Source organism: Meleagris gallopavo, chromosome 3 (genome assembly GCF_905368555.1).
Source record: "Meleagris gallopavo chromosome 3, MGAL_WU_HG_1.1, whole genome shotgun sequence".
Classification (NCBI taxonomy): Eukaryota; Metazoa; Chordata; class Aves; order Galliformes; family Phasianidae; genus Meleagris; species Meleagris gallopavo.
Window position 1 is genome coordinate 53396863 of NC_139406.1, and position 22943 is coordinate 53419805.

Consider the following 22943-nt stretch of genomic DNA (forward strand, 5'->3'; position numbering starts at 1 on the left):
CTCAAAGAGATGTTTCTTGGTCAAAAATGGAAAGTTTGTGGTGAATTAAACTTCTGTACAGATTGGTGAAAAAAATCCAGACTGGGGAACATTTTGATCATATTCTGTGGAACTGCCATTAAGAGAATCTATTTAGGTAACTGGACTAAAAAGAGCAGTGTCATACAGTTCATACAGTTTATGCCTGTTGCCATTTCAGAATTAAAATTAGTGATAATGACATATTGAAACAGAGTTACGTACAGGTTTTTAGTTACCAAGAAAATTCTCATGAGTGTCTTACTCCCCCTGCCTTGTTGGTTTTTTGTGTGTGTGTTTTGTTTTTGTTGTTGTTTTTTGGGTTTTTTTAGGGGGGGGGGGCAATGCATGTAAATCACTTCTGAAATCCATAGGTGCAGTTAAACTGTAAAATCCAGAGCAGATCCAGCAATGACTTTTCGGATTCAGCACTGCTTAGCTGGCAGGTGATCTACATAAAGGAAGGTAAACCAGCCACTTTTCTTAGATTCAGGACTCTCATTGGCTTTCCCCCCAGCAGCCCTCAAATACTAAATCATCTTCACCCAATTGCTGTTCTCACATATCTGGACCTCCCTTTCAGGTTCATACAAATACGAGTTGTCTTGTTTTCATGTTATCTTTTCAACATCAGTGGCTATACCCAGCCTTGGTTGCCCTCTGGGAAGACAGCCACGATTATATTGGGCCTCCAGAAATGTCACAAGGAGTCTCAACTTCTTTTTTTATCTTTGTTGGACACAGGGTTTTTTATTCTTCTTCTAAACTGAGAGTTTAGCTTTTTGCATCAAGTTTATAATTTTCTTAAACTTTAATAGGATATTTTCAACAAACAGAAAAAATGTAAACAAAAATACACTTTTGTGTGAGTTGTGTAACTTGGAGTCTTTCACACACAAGTGGTCTTTTTATAGCTTTCCCCAGTTTTGCTTCTGTTTAAAAAGATGTTGTATATTGAAATTTTTCGATAAGCTATTTCAAGAGAAAGAGGGGAAGAGAAAAATGCATGTTACATTTCTACTTTACAGACATAGTGGATAATTATTGTTTGGTATGTTGGATAATTGCTTTGTCAAAACAAAGCCTTGAAAATTAATGAATAGTTACTGCATCATAGTTCTGAAAAAAAATATTTCTAGGAAAAATAGCTGAGAATTGTTCAAGTAAATTATTTTTGTTAGCTCATTTTGTAAAAATAAAATGAAATAAAAGTTAGGAAAAGCTTGTACAACCAGTTTAAAAATTGTGAAATTGATGAAATGCTATGTTTTGAAACAATGCCATTTTCCTACTCTGAAGCCACTTGTTTAGAAATGCCATTTCAGTTATGTTTTTTTTAACCTTTTTATTATTAATAGGTAAACCAAAGTGCTTAGATTAATCCAAGCGGGATTCACTTACTGTGTTTTCAAGTTGGTATTTTCACACTTAATCCAGTGGTAGAAGTTCTGAAACATATTTGAAAAATGGGTCATCACAAAGCACATGCATTAATATGGACATTTTTAAAGTATTTTTTGAGGCTTTTTTTTGTTTTAGAGTATCTCTGCTTTTTAAATGTGAGCTCTTTTTATGCTCAGTCTAGAATTTTACAATGGTGTATGATTCAAAATTTACTGTGTCTGAAAATACTTGGCAGTGGAGATCACTGTGAAGGAAGTATTCCATGGCAAGAGAAAGTGCAAAAAATGTGGCCTATATTTATGTAAAGTATCATCATGTTCATATGCTCATGATTTTATTACATGACCAGTAGGAAAGAACACTCCTGAAACGGTGTACAAATTTTGTCTGATGATTTCTTGAATGCATCGTTGTGGTACAGAAAGCAAGCCAGACTGAAGAAGTAGTCCAGCAGCTTGGTTTAAGATTCCGTAATGACAAGAGACCCTACTTAGTGGAGAGCCTGAGAGGGAAAAATTTAACCTCTGAAATGCTGACAGAACTCTGAAAATACAAATGCTATCCCTATTGCCTGTTGTTAAGAAGGATGAGCAGCAACAAGTGATCTTTAAACGTTTCATCCCCATACACCAAAACTTTGGCTTGATTTGGTTTTGAGCAACAGTAATACTTTTATGGTCCAGTGGTATTGTCTGAAGCTCTACAGGCAGGTAGAAGTCATATTCCTTGTTAGAACACTTGCTTCATGCAATGCAATGAAGTCTGATTTGCAGAAGGAATGTGTGACAGGGAAGAGGATGAGACAACATATGTGTCTATATGAATTTCAGCAGGAAACCACATTTTTAAAAGAAAAGGTATCTTGTTATCTCGGCTCTGATGTTGCGTCTCATGCTGACCTGGAATGGCTGTTATCTAAGGAAAACCAAATGCAAGGGAAGCAGTGCTTCTGTGGCTGTTACTCTCCCTTTATGTCTGTGAACCGAATCAGAGGCTGTAACCAGCACAGTGATTGGAGAACAATGTGCTATTGTTGATGTTCTTATGGATAAGATGCGAAAGCAGAATCTTAACCACAGAATATTAAACCACCTCTTTTGACCTGAATAGATAGGTTTACTAAGGGCCCTAATCAAGTCTTAATTTATACGATTATCTTTTGTCTCTCTAAACTCTTCCTGTAGATTTTGATTGGATTTGGCCATCTTTTTTTTCTCTTTCCTGGAGTACATTTAGTGAGAACAAGCTGTACTCAACTGATATTTGAACAGACTCTTACATTCAGGACTACATTTTTTTTTTCTCAGACAGTAGGGAGAGTCAGAATCAAGTATACCATGCACATTGTTTTTCATTATTTCACTGAAGTTATGTTAAATCCAGTGTAATGGCTGATTATGTCATTACAATAAATTAGTGTTCCATGTGAGAAAAAAAAGTAAAGACTGCCATCAGTACAGGATAAATGTGATTGAGTTACAGTAATAGATTTTATTTTTTTTAGGTCACTTCATACAAGCACACAAAATATTTGAACTCTTCATTCATGTTGCAAGTGAAGGTAACAAAAGTGATGAAAGAAATGAGAGATTCTCTATTCCTGTCTCAAGATGCCCAATCAAAACTAGCATATGGGACTTCAGATTCATGTTTTGTGCTATGCTGTGCTGTGAGTTCGGATCCTGCTCAAAGTGATTCTTTAAAATCATAGGAAATTGGAAATGTGGTGTTAATAAAATTGTGTCAGTGTTTGATCCTTGATTGGTGTTCAGTTCAAGTAGCTTTTAGGAGATAAACATGGAATTTGCATAAATGATTGAATGAAATCAAGGTGGAGAGTTGTGACTGGTGCTGCCCTGGTTTTCTCCACTCTCTACACAGCATGAAATGAAGCTCATTGAAATCACTGGAAAAATAGTAACTTGGGTGAGCTTTGAATAATGGCCCAAACACGTTGCTTATTTAAAAGTAATTTATAGAACTTTACTCGACCTGCAACGGAAAAGGAGATTTCTCATTTTGAAAAGCTCTAATGGAAGCTAGAAGGCTGACAAATTTAATTTCTATTTCCAAATTAGAAATCTGTTGACATTTGCAATTCTCTACCAGCAGTGCTTGTTGTGTCCTTGATTTTGGATCAAAAAATGTCAAACGTATCTGTGGAAAATGCTTCATCAAGTAATCCTAGCAGGGCATCTGTGGGATTATAGTGGTGCTTCAGACTGTTTTATTCTCCCCATTTCTTACTGCCAGAGAAACGGAGATCAGTGAGGTGTAAGAAGGAAAGTAGGAAAGAGGTAATATCAGAGATTTCCTCCTGGTCTTTGTTTTCTTCACCTTCTCCGTTTTCCTCCTGCTGTTGCTTCACCTCCCAGTGATCTCCCATTGATTTACTTCTTGTCCATGTCCAATGCACCATGGCTGGTGCATTCCCTCCTTAAATATGGTGAGGGCCAGTCAGTGTGGGGTCAAGGAGAGTCCTCTTTCGTATGTGGATTACAACTACATGCTAGATGATTTAGATGTACTGCTTGTTTCTCCTGTTCACAGGAGATTCTCTAACAAGCAGAGAGTGCTGCGTTCTTCTGTGGCTTCCTCAGAGAAGTTTCATCCACATATATTTCTCCTCTGCAGTCCTGCTGCTACGAACTGCTCTGCTCAGGGCTGCAGCGTCTTGGCCTGAGTTGTCTCCATTATAGTGCTGTAGTCCTGCCTCAGCCTGGGGAGAATTTTCATGGGCTAAAGCCATGATCATCAGAGAGCAACTGTGCTTTCCCCAAGCAAGTGCAACTGTGGGAGGAAAGTGGTGAAACATAGGGTGTACTTGGAGCAATATGAAGTATTCAGTAGCAACTCTGGCCTCCCAGTGCTGGCATCTCCACTCTTGGCTGCAGGATGCGATGGGCTGTGTGCTGGACTTGGGGGAATAGACCCCAGGGTGCTCCTCAGGGCTTTGTTGAGCTCAGTTTCTGGCCCTGGCCTGTTGCTGGCTGCCTCCGGAGTTCAGATTCTGTAATGGGAAATAGCTCTGGTTTGACCTTTTCTGTCACTTTGGAAACCTGTTCTGTCACTTAGCTCCCGAGGGCAGAGTAAACTCAGCAGTTGTTACAAAAGTGTTTAAAAAAAAAAAGAAAGAAAAAAAGAAAAAAAGAAGAAGAAATTGAGATGTCAGGGGCGGAAGACAAAGAGAAAGCATAAAGACTAGAAAAGTTTTGCATGTAAAATATTTTAAAAATCTGAAAAAACAGACTTTTATTTTCTTACTTTCCCAGACCTGAATTTACCTTTTTGCACTGAATGACATTGGTTGCACAAAAACCGCAGGGGATTAGACCCAGAGAGTGCAAGATGAGCAAAAATAAAACGGGAATATTTTCCTTCTCCTTTTTCAGTTTTGCAAATCATGTATTTTTATGAATATAAATAGCTAAATCAACAGGCTTTTACTGACTGGAGATGTTAAGGACCCTTTCATTATTGACTTTCAGATCTATTTAAATTCCTAAGTGCTAAAAATTAGAATTCCCCTTGGAAAAGGTGGTAGCTTGCAGGGGACCTAGCTAGATTCCCAGTTAGGAGTAGTTAATAGGTAGAATGTGGAGATTCCAACAAAACAACATAATCACTTTCATCTGCTTTCCTAATTAGTCACCCTTAATATTGAAAGTTGAGGATATGATGTATTTGCACAGTGAATAAATATTCTGGGGAAAACAAACAAACAAATCAACAACAACAACAAAAAACTTTGTTGCTTCATTTGCAGGCAATTACTCTCACCCCTCTTTTTTTTTTCTTTCCACTCACGAGGAGAACCTGAGAACCCCCCCATCCTGTTTAGCAGCTGATCTCTGCATACAGCCCACAATTTGCCCAGGCTCAAGGACAGCACACGTCCTGATTTATTGATTCATTAATTGGATTTCTTTGTTCTTGCCAGAATAGGAAGAGTTAAATGAGATGAACAGAACGCTCTGTTTGGAACTTCAGTTTTCCAAAATAAAATATGTAAGTGAGGGAAAGGTTTCATTCAGTGTTGGCTTTGCTTTGTTAAGTCAGTTTAAGCCAAGAAAGCTTGTTATTCCACGCTGTTTGCTGATAGTAGAAAGCTTACGTATTGAATTGATTTTTTTTCTCTTAAAGGAAGAGAAAATCAGTATGAATTTAAGGCACAAACTTCTTACTTGCCTTTCAGAAGAGATTGTTCTGTTAACAACTCATCAAGAAAAAGAAAAAGATAAACAGGATTAACTGTTTACTTAAAGTGAGTAGAAGTCTGGTTGTTTTTCAGAAGAAGAACACAATGTACTGTTGTATCTGGTTTCCAGAGTGGTGTTTATCATAATTCCTTGTGCAGTGGTTGGTAGAGTGCTGGGAAGGCACTCCGCCCACTCGCAGCTTGCCTGCTTTCCCTCTCCCATTGAGGCCTCCGTCCAGGACTGTGTGATGGAGCAAGCTGTCCTGTGTGATCTTTCCTGCCTGACATGAGCTGACATTGACCTAGAATAAAATAGCAGGGGCCAGTTCCTAGAATTCTCGGTGGACTGCTGAGAACTGCTACCATAACTCTTGTAAACATGCTACACACAAACATGTTCCCTCTCCCTCTTTTAAAAACACACCTAGGAAATGCAGACAGGAAGCAACAGGAAAGGAAAACAACATGAGAGCAAAACATTAATGGCAGACCCCTCAAGAAACACTAGAAAGTTGCTTTTCTGACACAGCAGGTGCCCCAGCAAGATTTAATTTCTGCTTTTCTTCTTTGCATTTGTTCTTCTGCTTTTTTGGGCGAATATTATATTTTTGTGCTATTTCAGTGGGATGATGTGGCACTGAATCAGCAGAATGTCTTATTGAGTACAGACGCAGCTCTGAAAGAAATCCTGAAGCGTTATCATATTTCACTTACCTTTCACACGCACTGTGGAAGCACATGCATAATGCTTTGCTACCAAGAATGTACTTTGGGATGTTCTGTGCCTTCTGACATGGGCAGTCCTTTTTTTAAATTTATTTTTTATTTTTTAATTTAGTGCATTATTTTTCCCTTTCTTATTTATTTTTTTACTAAAGTCTTCTAAAATTCCATTTATCTGGTTTAGAAGTAAATCAGGTGAATCCCTATTTACTGCTGCTGCAATGTTCTTGCTTCATTTCAGATGCTGTAATTGTGTAAAGCATTCACCATGGGTTTTGCAGCAGGAGTTTACAGTTCTCTAAAACCCCGTAGCTCAGAAGACATGGGTTGCTGCTGCAAGCCCACTACAGATCTGTACAGATACAGATAAATAGATAGCCTCCTCCCTCAGCTCAAGTGAGGTCTAGAACATAAACATTTTGGACCTATTCTTCTAGATACCATCTTATAGTTTTCTAGATACCAGTTATTTTTCAATCACCCTCTGAGGACAGGACTTTTATTCTGATTTTTACGTATAAGAAACTGAGGTGTGGAGGAAATGCAGTATGGCAAAGATTATGTGAAATGTTGCCGGGATCAGCATTTGAATGCTGATTTTCTTGGAAAGGAGGGTGCTGAGCACCTTGCAGGAGATCTTTTGGCATCACCTCACTGACTGTTGGAATTCTTGGATGCCAAAACTGTAATTACGTAGTCTTAAGATTAAAAAAAATAAACAAAGAACTCCTCCTCAGATTCACAGATAAGTACTGTAAATGACTGGATGGTAATTACATGTAATATATGGAACATGATTTTTCTGCTGGAGATCATCCATAACAGATTTGAAGTTTTCAGTGGAGCCTGTAAGTTTCTGAAATATATGTTTTCCTCTCGATAAGTAAGTCATACGGGAAAATCTTTTTTTTCCTCTAAATTGATACTGAATTAGCGGTACTGAGGACACTGAGGAACCTGAGGAATGTGTGTATCATTTCTTTTTTTTAAAAGCTACTACATTTTAGAGCATATGAGTCTGAAACAAGCTGGGACAGTCTGATGTGCTTGCTTTTTTGTTACCACCCAAAATTTGTTTTTATTTGCGTAACAAACTCTATGGAATGCATTTTAGCAGGAGGACCATAAATTATGTGCAGTTTAGTGTTGTAAGGGAGAGATGTGGGGGGGGATCTGGAGTGGGAAAGGCCTTACTGGTCTGCTGTGGCTGAACTGTTACACATTTTTTAGCCGGTACTGAGGTATCTATTTTTCTTCAGCTTCCTGTCTTCCAAACCAACTGTTGCTATATTATTTTTTATGTTGTATAGTTACTTTGAATTAAAACTATTGATACGGCATAACTTTCATATTAATTTATGGATCTGACATAACTGAAATTTTGATGTGATATTGAAAATATTTGTCAATTGCAGCTCTATAACTGAAATTATAGCTTAGGCTTCATATTGCATTTATGTGAATGGTAAGAATGCCGTTTTATCATTTTAAATGTTTTGTTTACTTTTAAAAGTAAAACTTTGCTTGCAGATAAGACAGATTAAGGATTTGAAAGTGCACTTAGAGGCAGTGTGTGATGGGAAGTTTAAGAAGTTCTTTTGGTGCTGTAGGAAAACTTTGTAGAAGAAAGGGTTATGCTGAAAAATTGTCAGTTGTGAAGCCATGGTCATCATGGCACATATCAAAACCTGTCTGATTTTGTTTTGCAAAAGTATCCATTCGCAAGTATTTGTAAGTAGTTCTCACAAAGCATTTGCTGTTCCACATTTTGAGTCAGAAAGCTGCAGTGAGGAGCTCCATTCAAAATGTGCATGTTCTGCATTAAAAAGGCAGGTGTGCTGTTATGCTTGGCTCATACAGGACTCTTCCTACGTGTGAAAGCAGTTTCCCACAAAAGTGGCTCACAACGAAAGGTATGTGCTTCTTCACGTTGTAGAGAGAAAGTAGTAGGTGGAAGAATGAACCTGAATGAAGAAATGGAGAAAGCAGTCAGCATGTGAGGGTGCCTGAAAGACTTTGTGGAAGTTACATTTGATTTTTCCAGTCTGTATTGAAGCAATTGACTATTCAAAGAAGTGAATAAAAATAAGCAACTGTTAGTTTCTACCCTCTCATGCTGTTTTTCATTTTTTTACATTTTATTTTTAACATACATATAAAAATGGAATTAAAACCAAGGAAAATACAAAATGGTGGGTTTGGTATAGTTCCTGTAGGGCGTTATTTGCAAAGGGTGGTGTGTAAATATTCTGTTATGCTCGTGTTGAGAATCATCTGCAAAGAAAAGATTCCTTTCCCGAGACTGAGGAGGCCTCTGCTACATATTTTCTATTTTAGATGCTGAGATAAGAATTGCTTATTTCCCTGGTTGTAATCCTGTCACATGTGCAGTTCCCACCAATCCATTTTTAAAGATAGGCTATCTCTAACTGGAGAACTTGTGTGTCCAGTGATAGCTGCGTGTTCTGTTCCCTCTCTGCCAGATCCAACATTCTTGAACCCTCTTCTCTGTTTCCTTCTTGGTGCTTCCATAAATGTCTAGTAAAAATTGGTCATAAACTCTGCTTTTCAGTTATTTGAAACCTCCTATTTTCAGTTTGGTTACCTCAAGTGTTTCAAATCAGAGCACCGGCTTAGAAGTCTTTGAGCCCTTATAAATTGGAAATAGCGATGCTTATGTTTTCTTCTATACCTCTGTGACCTATGTATAGAAAGGCTATATCATAGATTTTTATAATCCTTACAGTCGGAAGGGACCTCTGAAGGCCATCTAGTCCAAGTCCGTTCAATCCACAGTTACTGCAGCTCCTTGGAGCTTTTGTTTAGTGACAGCGAATGGCATGGATTTTGGAACAGAGTACTCTGAATTTTCAGAGGATGAGGAAGGCTATGTCAGGTTCATACCTTTTAAAAGGGAACATGTAGCAGTTTAGGATCGGATCCAGTGAATGTGGGGCTTTTAATAGGGAAATCCCTCTGTTGATGTGGAGGATGAGGGAAATAGATAGCTATCCTCTGTATTTAGACGAGTGAACTGAGCTTTGATTTTTCTGAGGTAATATAGCTCTGTGTAAGGTAGGAATACATCAAATCCCTGTAGGGTGGTGTCCTGCAGGTTACAGTTTGAATCTGAGCCATATTAGCAGGAGTTAACCAGCTCCACCTTGAGACTTGACCAGACAAGTTGCTGGATTGGAATTGTGTAGGTAGTGTTGTGCCTCTGGTGATTAAGAGAGAGGGGAGTTTTGTTTATGTGTGCTTTATGCCTCTACAAGGACCGCGCCTCAGAGATAAGTCCTTCTGTCACACAAAGAAAAGAAGCAACAACTGTCTCTGGGGTGGTTAACATAAAGACTGAGCAAATATCAGAGATGATACAATGTAGTTTGTTTTCAGACATTTCCCTGATTCTTTCCTTACTTTCCATCAGAACAATAAGTCTCTTCTGATCACTGCATTTGTCATTGCATTTGTCTGCCGGTCATGCTCCTTCAGTTGGACTTCATAGCTTAGCCATGCACAGAAGAAAGCTTGTACGGTCCATATGACTGTCTTCCTGTCCTAGGGCAAAACAGTTACTTGTTAGTTCAAATCTGTTTATGATAAATTTCTGCTGTTTGTTTTCACAAGACTCTATAAATGCACCTTAGTAAATGCAATCCCTGTACCATCAGTCAGTTTTGGCCTTTTTGCTTGTGTCATCTCTTCAGGTAATCTTTTTTCTTATTCTTTTCTACTAACCACTGAGATGGCTGGAAGGCATGAAAGCTTAAGAAGATTTTTGGTCATTTGGACCTCTCTGGAAAGTTACCTGCCTGATACAAGGTAGCAATGTGCACAGATATGATTTTTGTGTGTATAAAAGTATTAGGAAACAAACAAACAAACAAACAAAACAAAACAAAAAACCCAAAACAAGAACTTGCTCTCTGTACCCAGAAGAAGTGACTAACTAAGGAGAACGGCATGACGGTGTAATCCTGTAATCGTCTCCAGATTTCGACTGGGAGCCATTTTGTCCTAAATATTAGCACCGTCATAAAAATAACGCAGACTAATCAGTCTTGTCTTCCCCCAGCCCCTAATCTTTGCTCCAGGCTATTAGCAAATGAACAAAATTTTCCCAAGCTTTTCCATGAGACTTACTGTGCCATTACTTTAAAAAAATAAGGCTAATTTCTGCCTCACTTTCTTATCGTTCCCTATCTTCACCCCCTTTGTTATAACCAGTGAGTCATATTTCACCTTTTCCTTAGTCTGCATTCACTCCTCTATTGCTTTTCCTGCCACCCTTCACTCCTGGAATGAATTATCTGCTCCTTTGCGTGAAAAAATTATGCTTCCAATGCCAGATTTTAAATTCACATCTTATATAGGGTTTTATCCTGTTGTCTCAGAAATGAAGATGGCCTTAATTTCCTAACTGCATGAATACCTCTGATAAAAAATGGCAATATTCTCCCTTTTTCTAACAATTCAGTAACACATTTGCCATTGGTAAAGGTATGTTCTCACTGATTGACTGATTCAGTACAAATGCTGCATTTTATGGAAAAAGAATTTTGAATAGCTATGCACAAAATAGAAGTGTTTAATTCCTGGGGCCAAGTATTAAGTTTGAATTTATGTCTTGTCTTGTAAGTCAGACATAGGTTTTCATCCTGGCAGTGAGCTTCAAAGGGAGCAAAAATCATGGGACAAACTGTTCTGTGATCATAGTTAGACTTGCTGCTATAACTTAATTTGCAAGAACTGCAATATGAGAGCAACAGTATGACTTCAGAAAATATTAGAAATCCACTTTTCTAGATAATAATATGAGAACAACCTAAAAAAAACAGTGCTGGTGAGGAAATAAAGCTATGTACCTTCCGGCGTTGTAGGCAGCTGGACTACATACCAGTAAGAACAGAACCATGAGAACAGAATCTGTTTCATAGAACATGAGAATGGTTCTCCAGATGCATCACTGAGTCTGTTGTAGGATTCAGGTGATTTTAGCATAACCTTAAGAAGAAAAATCAGTAATTATTCATTTAAGTACCTGTAGTGTTATCTAGTTAATCACAATGAGATGCATCAAATGATGTTGAGAATATTTCAAGTTTTTGTCATTATTTCATTTCGTACTATTTTCTGAAGAGTTCTGAAGCACTGAACATTTGTTTGTGAAGTTCCACTTGTAGAGTTTGTCTGGGTCCTCATCTTTTAGACTAAAAATCAGGGATCTCAAGATTATTTCTGAAATTCTGTCTTCCAGATGAGTGGATATATTAATTTCATTTTAAATTCACGCTGTAGAGAAGTCATGTCTACCTTTGGATGCTGTTAAAGTGAGTGCAGTAGTATATTAAGTGTCTGCTCACGTATGTGACCCTAATACAACAAATGTTTTGAGTCTGGGGCAAGAGGATCTGCTGCTCAGTTTTGTTATTTTTTTCATTGCACTAATAATCATGAACATGTTCCTAGTATGAATGGGCACGTTTGTAATATGAACATCAAGTTATGTACTTCTTCCTTTACTTCTATATTATCAAGCTTCGTCATCTGATGACTGTTCCCCCATCATATGACCTAGGATGTTGTGCTGCATACACTAGACAGCTGGAGTGAGAGCTTCAGCCCCTAATGCTGACTAGAATGCATCCTCATCTAGAAGTAGTACTCTGTGCAACTTGGAGTTTATTTTCAGTGAGTTCATTGTCAGGGAGCTGATCAGAGGATTATTATAATGATTATTATATGTTATTATTATACATTGTTACTGTTTGACTTTATTATTAGACTACAGTATTTAATTTTTTTTGTTGTTGTTGTTAGATCTGTCTCCTGCCCTAGTAATTAAAGTTGTCACCGTGAAGGGCTGGAAATGTGCAGGCTGGAACCTGGGAAATTGAGATTTCCATGTGTGAGAGCAACCACCTCTTTGCTTGGCTTAAGAGGATGAGGGAAATGCACTTTCAGTGGCTTGATATATTCGGCACCAACTGAGTTAATTTTATTTGGGCAATTAATGTGTCCCAGAGGACTTAATGTGAGCATGGTGCCAGTTAGTCTGAGGCCTACTTAGGTTCAGTTATTTCTCACTAAAGACAGGAGAAATTCCAGTGATCAGTAACAGTCTGCTGAACTGATTGGATCTAAGACACTAGCTCAGTTGGCCCTTGCTTGCTCCAAGATATGAAGACCTGATTTTTCACAATTAAGAGTCACTGAATGTTTTGCTAGTATAAACAAAACTGTTTGATTTTTTTTTTTTCTGTTCTCTTCAGTCTGGTTTTCAGAAAAATTTAGAGCATATTAGCTTTGTTTTTCCAAACAAAACAACAGCAAAAGAAGTTTCAGTCCAATCAGTTAAAACTTGACAGAACTGAAAGTGGCTGCAAGGCCCTAACATGGCAAGCGACATTGGTTGCTCTGCTTCTGTGCTGTTGTAGCCATAGCATAACAGTCTTTGTTGAGTTCGAGATGATTGTGTGATACCAACCCACAGGGATCTCACTGAGTGTTTTACAGAGAAAATGAAGCTAGCGATAAAGCTACTTAAGACATTTTTGTGTTAGGCCAGTCACACACTTGTCTAAGCTGGGAGCATCACTCATGCCACAAATTGGGATATGTATCCTTCCAGCTCACGCTTCACAACAGCATTTGTTTTCTTCTTGTTTGTCATTGCTCAAGGTAGAGGCAGTATTCCATGGCTGTGAAAGACATCCCAACGTTGCCAGGCTATAGAGAAGTTGTACATAATGTTGCTTTACTTTGCCTGGTGAAGACTTTGTTTTGTGTAATCCTTATAGTTAAAGATACAGAGAAAATATGTGGCCTTCATTTGTGCTCAGTCCTACCACTCTCTCATCCTCAAATCCAGCTTTTGCATTTAAAAAATGAAAACTATTAGCTTGTGCTTGAGCATCTACAAATCTCTAAAAGGCTTCAGAAAGTTGCATCCTCTGTAGAATATAGAAAAAAATTAGTTCACAATGAACAAGGAAACCATAATTAATGGTCTTTTGTGTGCCTAAATCTCCCTACTAAGAAAATGTAAGATTTCTTACAGAGAAGTGTAGGAGCTCGTTTCATTTGAAATAAGTTTTTTAGAGATGTAATGACTACTGTTGGATGTTTTTGGGATGCCTATAGTGAATTACATAGTGTTCTCCATAAGCATTTGGGGTTGGCTTGTTGTGAACAATGGCACTTCTCTGGAGAAGGTAGTTTTGGCATCAACTTTTGAAATGAACTGAATCACAGACTCACAGAGTGGTTGAGGTTGGAAAGGCCTTCTGAAGGTCTTCTGGTCCTCTGCTGAAGCAGGTTGTCCCGGAATTCTGCTACTTACTACACTCCTGAGTTTTATTTAGAAATAAAGAAAGTTGTGTGCTACCCTCAAAGCTATTTCTTGTTGCTGTTTGAAAAGTGTCCATGTTTAACTGTCTTTTCTGGCAGGCAGTTAAGCTCACCTTGTAGACAGCACCCTCGTTCCTCCATGACTTAAGCTACTGTTGTGACTCATCTCAGGTGCACAACTTTGTGAAGTGCATTTTTGTCTTTCTAAATGTATGACATCCACTGGATTTTGCCTTATCTGCTATGATGGTAATATCTTCTTGAAATGCCAACAAGTTGGTTAAGCAATGGTTCCCAGCTCTGATTCCATAGATAACTTGAATCAAATTGTTTGTTTAGCAGGTTTTTTAATTACCTCCTTAAAATAATCCCTCTGGACTTTTTCCATACCCAATATTGAATTTACTCATGTTGTTTTTTCAATATTGTAATAAAATTGACATTTCATTGTTTTGAATCCTCAGAACTCTTTTGAAGTCAGAAAAAATGTTGTGCTTACTTTACCAGTTTCAACATTTGTGATTATTACTTGTGAAATATGTTGCTTTGTTTATTTTGAAGTAGATATTTTTATATTTATACACATACATATGTTTGCATCATTGCTTTGTCTGCACTGAAAAATTCACCTCAAGGTAAGTAAAAATTTGACTTTCTTTATAGATACACAAAGCATATATTGTTTAGCAGTTAGTTTCTCTCATCCTGAATGGAAACACCTTGTTGTAAATTTCAGTAAGACTTCTCTTTTTTATGGCCTTGTTACCTCCTGCAGATATATATGGGAAAACCTTTGATGATATTGGTTTCGTTTACTGGTACTGGTACTAGTATTCATTATTTGGTAGGATTTCTTCAGATGTTGTAGAGGATAAGTTTGTTCATTTTGTTATGAACAAGAATAAATGAGTAACAGGAATGTTTTACAGGTTATGCCTCCTTGTCCAGGATGCCTATGGCATGTTCAGCGAAGTACAGCTACAGTGTCTGGATTCTGCAAAAGACCTTGAGCAGTACTGCAAGAGATGGGAAGGAAAATTCTGCTGTTTAGCTGGAATGAAAATTTTGCAAAGAACTACAAGAGGAAGGTGAGAACAGTTTGAGAAGAATGTGTTGAGTGCTGTGGCAGGCAGTGGTTATCTTCCATTTAATTATTTATGTGGTCAGTATTCTTTGGAACAACTGAATCAGGTTCTGTTCAATTAAATATCCTCATTGCCATTTTTAGGGCATCAAGTAGGCATCAGCTGGATCCAATTGCACTTGTGCCAGTCATACTCCCAAATCAGCGTAAATAGGCTGACACGCAAAAACACACTTAGCAGATAATGGAATTTAGAAGAATTACCTTATGTAGTGGTTCATAAAATATGAATTTTCTTCCTCTTCAGTAGATTCAAAGACTTAAAATTGTTAATTCATCTCTCTTATATGTTTTTTTTTCTGTTTTTCTGTTCTTTTTAGTCTGAGTTGAAGTTTTCAAGAAAAGATTTTTCCTTGGTATTTAGGAGCTTAATTCAATAAGGACTATACATTTTTGAAAGCACAGTTTAAGTGTCTCTAATAAACAAAACAAAGCAAAAAAAAAAAACAAAGCAAACAAACCAAACACTGAAAAACCCTCTCAAATGATAAAACCATTCTTATTTTGGAATTAGAGCATCCACAGGCTTTCAGAAAAATCCCCAAACTAATTAATAAATTGACGTTATGGTATCTCCTTCATCTTGCTAATTCTTTGATTTCTTTTACTTTCTTAAAATAAAATGTATTAAATATGTTAGATGAAAAAACAACTCCACTTTAAGTAGATCTTACAGAGTTATCTTTCAGTATCTTTCTATGGGAAGCGATATAGTATCCACATGGGGAGCTATATAAATATTACTAGATTGGTTTAATTCTCAATGATTTATTCTGGTAAAAACATTCTATCTTGATAAGCCTTTGCTATTAGAATGGCTATAATATTTCATCTGACACTTTTTTCCTGTTGAAAAAATGCTGTTTCATCAAAACCAGAAAGTTTCACAGAAACTTTATCTATTTTGGAGACAATTTTACTGGGAAGATTTTTTCAGCTCCAGAGGGAGTGAATACTCTCTCTCTTTTTCATTTCATGAAAACTTTCAGAAAGTCTCATTTTTGTTTCATATTGGAACAAAAACAAATTTCAAAGCCTTGAAATGTTTAGCAAAATGGAATTGTTGTTTTCCAGCCAGCCCTATTCAGTATGCTTTTCTTTTTATGTACTTGCAGTGTTAATTTTCAGATCCTTTGGATTTCAAGCCTACTTGCATTTTTATGGATCTTTAATAACAAACACGTCTTCTTATTTAATTATTTTGTTGACTTTTTTTTTTTTTTTTCAAGTTACATTTTTTCCAAACAAATTAAATAATGGGTTTGGAATTCTGGATACAAATGAAGTTTTACAACTGGCTGCTAGTGTTTCCAGTACTCAGCCTAGCTAACAAGAGACAGACATTTTCTAATGTAAATTCTTTCAAAGCAGCAGTAACTTACTTCTGGCTATTCTGAGGATGATTAGAAAACACACTGCTGAAAATGCTGGTGGCTCAGCTGGAGCTGTGCTGGTGGTAACCCTGCTAGAAAACATGAAAACGGCCAGTGTAGCTTCAGGGACAGTGTGGTGGTTAAACGTGATTTCAGTGTAAAAGTTGGGTGGGTGGGGGGATTGCTGTTCTTTCTTTTTTAATTGTTTTAGCTTAAGTTCTGTTTTATAACTTGTTATTACTTTTAAGTGTCAGGACATGTTTTGTGTCAATCTAGGTGTGAAGGAAACCACACTAAAGCCATAGCTGAAATGAATATAAGGGAGCACTTATTCATGTAGAGTATAATTGGGCTGTAGAACTCATTGCCACTGGATAAGTACGTTTCAAGAGCCAGAGGTATATCTGAGCACACGATGGGATATGCCTGTAAAGTTCCCAATCTTGGCTTGTAGAACATGAGTGAAGAACAACTCTGTGGTCTGCCCTGCAAGAAAAACATTTATTTTTTTTTTCCCCCTTCCGGATCACCAGTTATTGTTTGTAAGGAGATGGCTCTTAAACTGTTTGTTTCCTGGAATTTGACAGTGACTTTTAAAATAGATAAAAGGGAATAAAATGTAGGAAATATGAGGGAAAATACAAGTCTTCTTTTTTTCTGCCTTTGTAGCACATGATCTGGAGAAAACCAAGAATGGCTAATAAGATCCCACATGTGCCTGTTGTCCCACAGTCATGTATACTGTAATCTCTCTTATGGAGACAGGGAACTTCCTCAGTCATTCTGTTAGATAGAAGAGATTTTCATTTATCAGATACTAGAAGTTCTCAAAGTTTTCTAACAATAGAATACTGTTACTGTTGAAATATGTTCTAGGCCATCATTCATCCTCATCATCAAGTATTTAATTTAAAGTACTATTTAACATAATTCCAGTAAATACAATTTTAAAATCACTATTGTGAACTGAATTTGCATTTCAGTGACAAAAAATCTATAATAAAGGATATTTTGTATCTAGGCAATAACCTGTCTGTAAACCTGACTTCATTTTTGAAATGGACCTGTACTGTGAGGTGGACCGGCGGAACCAAACCCTTTACTCCTCCCAGTAGGAAAACCTTTGTGTTTCAAAACAAAAGCGAGATAAGAACTTGTACAGCCAAATGTTTATTGATCTGCCACTGGTGATTTTTGAGCCTTTCTATCTCTTGTCCTCTTACTACCTCATATGTCAACCTTATAAATTTAACCCCTTGAGAAAGAGGAGGTGAGATTTCTGTGGTGTACTGCTAGAGATGGAAATACTGGCTAAAAATGCATGCATTTCAACTAACATGTAACCTTCCTATTTTGACCATTTGTTTCAGCATGTCCAGTATGACCAATAACTAAATGGATTCAGTTAGATACAGGGACTGAGCACTCGCTAAAATGTCTCAGGAATAAATAAACTATGAATTGGCATAGCTGCTGCTTCCTGCTATAAACTGATTTCAGTGAACTAGGATAAACTTTGTGGTTATATATTTGTCTTTATCAGCAAAAAAATATTACCTTTATGTTATTAGCCCTGACCAGAGTTCCACACGGAATATTTTGTGTTTTGATAATCTGTGAACTTTCACCTGGTTTGCCAAGCACTGACTTGTTTTACTACTGAGTATAGCAGACATATTATATTCTTCTCCTAGTGCTTTTTTACAAGCTTGAAAGATGAAGAGTTTATATCCAGCAGGACAGAAAAATTATACCAATTCAAAAATGACAGAGGGAAAATGCTTTACTGTAATATATAATTAATGCAGGGTGTCAGTGCCAATTTTATCCCTAGATAAAAAAATGTTGAAAAAGTTAAAAAAAAAAAAAAAAAAAAGAACAAAAGAAAGAAAAAAAAGATGAGAATGTTGCATGGATATTGCTAAAATCTACATATACAAGAACTGCTTTGAAAGTAATGCCTCCTACTGTTTTATTATAACAGACCATGATTTCAGAGATGGACGCTGGTGGTATGGCAGTAGAGGTTCAACTTTCCCACCAGTATTTCATTACATTTTGTTGCCATGTGGCAGATGGCAGAACAGGGGGCAGTCTGATGTAACGGTGTCTGATGTGGGAGGGCGTATGAAGCAAAGGTGTGGAACTGAATTCCTCCGTGAGGGAAGAATGGCACCCACTGACATTCACTGAAGCTTGCTGAATGTTTATGGGGACCAAACAGGGGAAGTGAGCGCAATGAGTGGTAGATGGTGAGTTTCAGCAGTGGCAGCAGCGACAATGTGTCACTTCCGCTGGTGCAGATTTTTATGAGTGCAGCATGCAGTAGGTTGGCTGGGGCTTTGGGCAACCTGGTCTAATGGGAGGTGTCTCTGCCCACGTTTGGAGGTTGGAGCTAGGTGACCTTTAAAGTATCTTCTGCACCAAACCACTCTATGATTCTATGATTAATCTCAATCTGTGGTACTGGTCACCGTTTTCTTTTTTTTTTTCCCTCTTTTTTTTTTCTTTCTTATTTCAGTCTCATAATTCTCTGGTCTGTACAAATCAGTTTTTTCCTCTGCTCTTTTTTTTTTGTCTTTTTTTTTTGTCTTTTTTTTTTGTCTTTTTTTTTTTTTTTTTCCTCTGCTGGCTGAGTAGATGGGGGGAGAGTAGTGTCTATTGTGTGTCTTGACTTCAGCAAGGTGTTTGGCACAATCTTTCACAACATACTTGTTATGAAACTTAGAAAGTGTGGGATAGATGAGAGAGGGGAGAGAGAGATTGAGAACTGGCTGGCTGGCAGAGCTCAGAGAGTTGTCATCGGCAGCACAGAGTTGATTGGAGGCCTGCAACAAGCTGTGTTCCCCAGGGGTTGGTACTGGATCAGGTCTTGTTCAACATCTTCATCAATGACCTGGATGAAGGTATAGAGTTCACCCTTATCAAGTTTGTTGATGATACAAAGCTGGGAGGAGTGGCTGGCATGCCTGAAGGCTGTGCTACATTTCATTGAGAACTGGACACACTGGAGAGTTGGGTAGGGAGGAACCTGGTTAGATTCAACAAGAGCAAGTCTTGCACCTGGGGAGGAATAACTGCATGCATCAGTACAGATTAGGGGATCACCTGTTGAAAAGGACCTCTGCGGAGAAGAACCTGGATATTGTCATAGACAACAGATCAAACATCAGCCAGCAGTGTGCCCTTGTGACAAAGAGTGCCAATGGTATCCTGGTGTGCAGTAACAAGAGCATGGCCAGCAGGTCAAGGGAGGTGATCCTCCCCCTCTACTCAGCCCTGATGAGACCACATTTGGACTACTGTGCCCAGTTCTGGGCTCCCCAGTCCAAAAAAGACAGGGATCTCCTAGAAGGAATCCAGAAGGGGGTCACAAAGGGCCTGGAACATCTCCTGTATGAGGAAAGGCTGAGTAACCTGGGTCTGTTCAGCCTGAGGAAAAGAAGACAGAGGGGAGATCTAATTAATGTTTATAAATATCTTAAGAGTGATGAGTGGCAAATGGATGAGGCCAAGTTCTTTTTGGTGGTGCATAACGATAGAACGAAGACTAATGGCCTAAAATTTGAACATAGGAAGTTCCATACAAACATGCAGAAGAACTTATTTACAGTAAGGATGGCGGAGCACTGGAACAGGTTACCCAGAGAGGTTGTGGAGTCTCCTTCTATGGAGATATTCAAGACTCATCTGGGTGCCTACCTTTGTGGCCTGTTGTAGGGAACCTGCTTTAGCAGGGAGGTTGACTCGATGATCTCTTGAGGTCTTTTCCTACCCCTGTGATTCTGTGACTGTATACTTTCTTTTCTATTTTGCATTAAATTTAGAAATGTAGGACCACTGCTAACTGTTACAAAACAAAGCATTTCAACTGGTAGACGTTGACAGGAAATGTAATAGTAAGACTTCTCCACAGAGCAAGGAAGTCATAACTTCCTTCCTTTGGTTTTCCCGCTTCCAAAGAGACTGCCATCTAAAAGAGCCACCCACATCTCTGAGGTTTTGAGGTCCTGAAACACTTCAGTAATTGCTGTGGTTAAAAATTGAGTTCCACTTAGAGCATAATTTAAGTAATTACATTAAAGTTTTTAATGTATATATATTATTATTTTAATGACTGTTTATGCATGAGAAAATCAGAGTTTTTTCCATGTTTTTGTGCTCTTTAACAAGCAGTGACTGCTGCTTTGCATGTTCGGTACTTCTGTTATGAGTCTGTTCAGTAACCAGCCCTACAGGGTGAAACAGGCATACTGGTAGTGTATGAAAAGTTTTATATTAAAATTTTAGTGTTTTAATATAGTGTGGATAATTTCTAGTGTATTACAGAAGGTAGTTATTAAAGCATGTTAATAATTTTGTCAGCAAAATGATTTAATATATCTGTATTTTAACTGAGATGCTAGTTTAATAGACTCTCTTTTTTACCTATTTTTTTGTTGCTTGCTCTCAGATGCAAGTCTGAGAAAACACAATGTTGCATAGGTTGTGTACTGTCAGATCTTAGTACGTAAATTAGATGGAAAGGTAGCTTGCAGCATCAGCTTTATGTTTGGATTCCTTGTCTCTTGGTAGTTCAGGGTCATGCATCTTATGTAATTTTTAGTGAATTTCTTTCTAATGTTGAGTAAAGTTTCATAGAGGGCTAGGAGTTGCTTTATTTTTATTTTTGAGTTCTTAACATTGAGTCTGCAACAGTAATAATGCTGAAAGAAAACTGTTTGCATTCAGATTAAAATTGGAAGAGAAACAGAGGAGGAAACAGAGAAGTGCTAAGTCAAAGCTATGGAAGATATTGGAGGAGAATCCTATCTTCTTCCTCTCCTCTACTCAGTCTTTCTTCTTTCCTAGTTAGAGGCATTGTTTTTCTCCTAGACCATCTTTGGTGTTTATGATGTATTCTGTCATTTTCCTCTGAACCTGTAGGGTTGTTATTAAAATGGAAAAATCCACCAAACTGTAAGCTGCTTTGTGAGCAAAAATCATAGCTATGTATCTCTACTGTTTAAAAATTGAGTCAGGCACATCACATGCACAGCTTCTGGACCAGAACTGTAGATGAAACTTCATGCTTGTGAGAGAAACAAACAAAATCTGCCCAGTTCAGATGCGAGTATTGTTTGATACTGCAACTGCTTAGTATAACTTAAGAAACAGAAAACCAGTGAAATACTGCTCTGAAAATTCCCAGTTTTAAGTTGTTTGATTTTTTCAGTATAACTTATAGTATGAAATGTCCACAGGATCTAGGATATAACGAGACTATAGATACAGATTTGTCAATTTACCAGGTCTCTAAATATAACTGGAAGAACTTTTCTCTTTAATTTGTATGTTTTTTATCAAAAATCATAGGGCAAACATATATGTTTGTGTGCACATATGAATGTATGCCATTTGACTTCGCAATGAAGGGCAGAACAAGCTGGGAAGGCTAGTAGAAGGTGACTTTTGTGGTCTACTGAGCTGTGAAACTAAGGAAGATAGTTAGGTGAGCAAAATAAAGCAACTTATTGTGTACTGGGCAGCACAGTCATCATCTATGGCAAGAACTATTGGATGGAAAAGTAAATGCTATTTTGTTAGTATCAGTCACTCTCCAGCAAGCAGTGCAACTATCAAACAGGATGATTTGCTAATAGGTCAGGATTAATTCTTGCACGTGCTACAAGCATATTTTGCATTTTCTCAGTCATGTGAGGTCTTTAAAATGTTCTGATTACTGTCTGGGTACATAACAGGCAGTTTGCACTTATGGATACACAGAAAAGACATGCCACAGTTTAGCAAGCAAAATCTAAGAGGATGTATTTTAAGCATATTGAATAATAGAAATAATCTAGAATACTAAATATAATTATTTTGCCTACAGCCTGTGTCATATGTACATGCTCATGTCTGTGTGTATACACTGTGTATAATACATGTATTATATATAACAGTATCATTGTGTTTTAGCAAAGCTTAAAGATGTGGATTTACAGAAGAGAAGTGTACCTGTACATAGAGGACCTGTCTGTCTAAGGTCCACACTTCTACAAAAGTTAATATTTTAAAACTCTGTTAGATTACTTGTGATCTTGTTATGTCAGTGATAAGTACAGGACAGATACATATTTAGTGTGGGTCAAAAAGATTTTTATCAAACAGACAATGGCAGTTTGGCATGGTATTAGCAGATTTAATCTTTTATTTAGAATCTGAGGTAACTTCTGTCTGTTTCCTTGTATGGATTCAGTCTTGGGTTTTTTTGTTTGTTATTGTTTGAAGGAAGATCATAGAATGTTACAATAAAGTCCCTGTCACATCAGTAATACAAATGTTAATAATTAAAATATTTTAGTATTTTAATGGTTAAAAATTCTTCTTTTAAGTGTGTGCAGGTTTCTTTTCACTTCTTACTCTTCCTTTTTTTTTTAGAAGTCTATACTGTTGTCATAAAAATATTACATATGTTTTTTTTGAAATAGTGACTAATAATTACTCTCATGGATCTAAATCATTAAGTTTTTATTTTGCCTTCTGTAATGAGAAAGGCTCTTTGTGCACATCAGGCCTAACCAAGTTTCCTCACTGTAGCACAGAGCCAGCTGTTCATCTCTTGTTCTGATTCTACATCTGAAGAAGGATACATATATTGGATAAAACACCCATTGTTCAAGTCAGATTGAAGTGGGATGTGAGTGTTGCATGGCCAATAAAGAGAATGAATTTTATTATTTCCACAAGG

General features: G+C 37.4%; 1 protein-coding gene across 4 annotated transcripts in view; it reads left to right on the forward strand.

Moving 5' to 3' along the window:
- SPIDR (scaffold protein involved in DNA repair) overlaps positions 1-22943 on the forward strand; it is a 197672-nt gene that overhangs the window by 154755 nt on the left and 19974 nt on the right. For all 4 annotated transcript variants that reach the window (XM_085221059.1, XM_085221058.1, XM_031552853.2 and 1 more), the window contains one exon: positions 14626-14784. In XM_085221059.1, coding sequence (XP_085077185.1) covers positions 14626-14784 — 159 coding nt within the window. The remainder of the gene's footprint in view (positions 1-14625; positions 14785-22943) is intronic.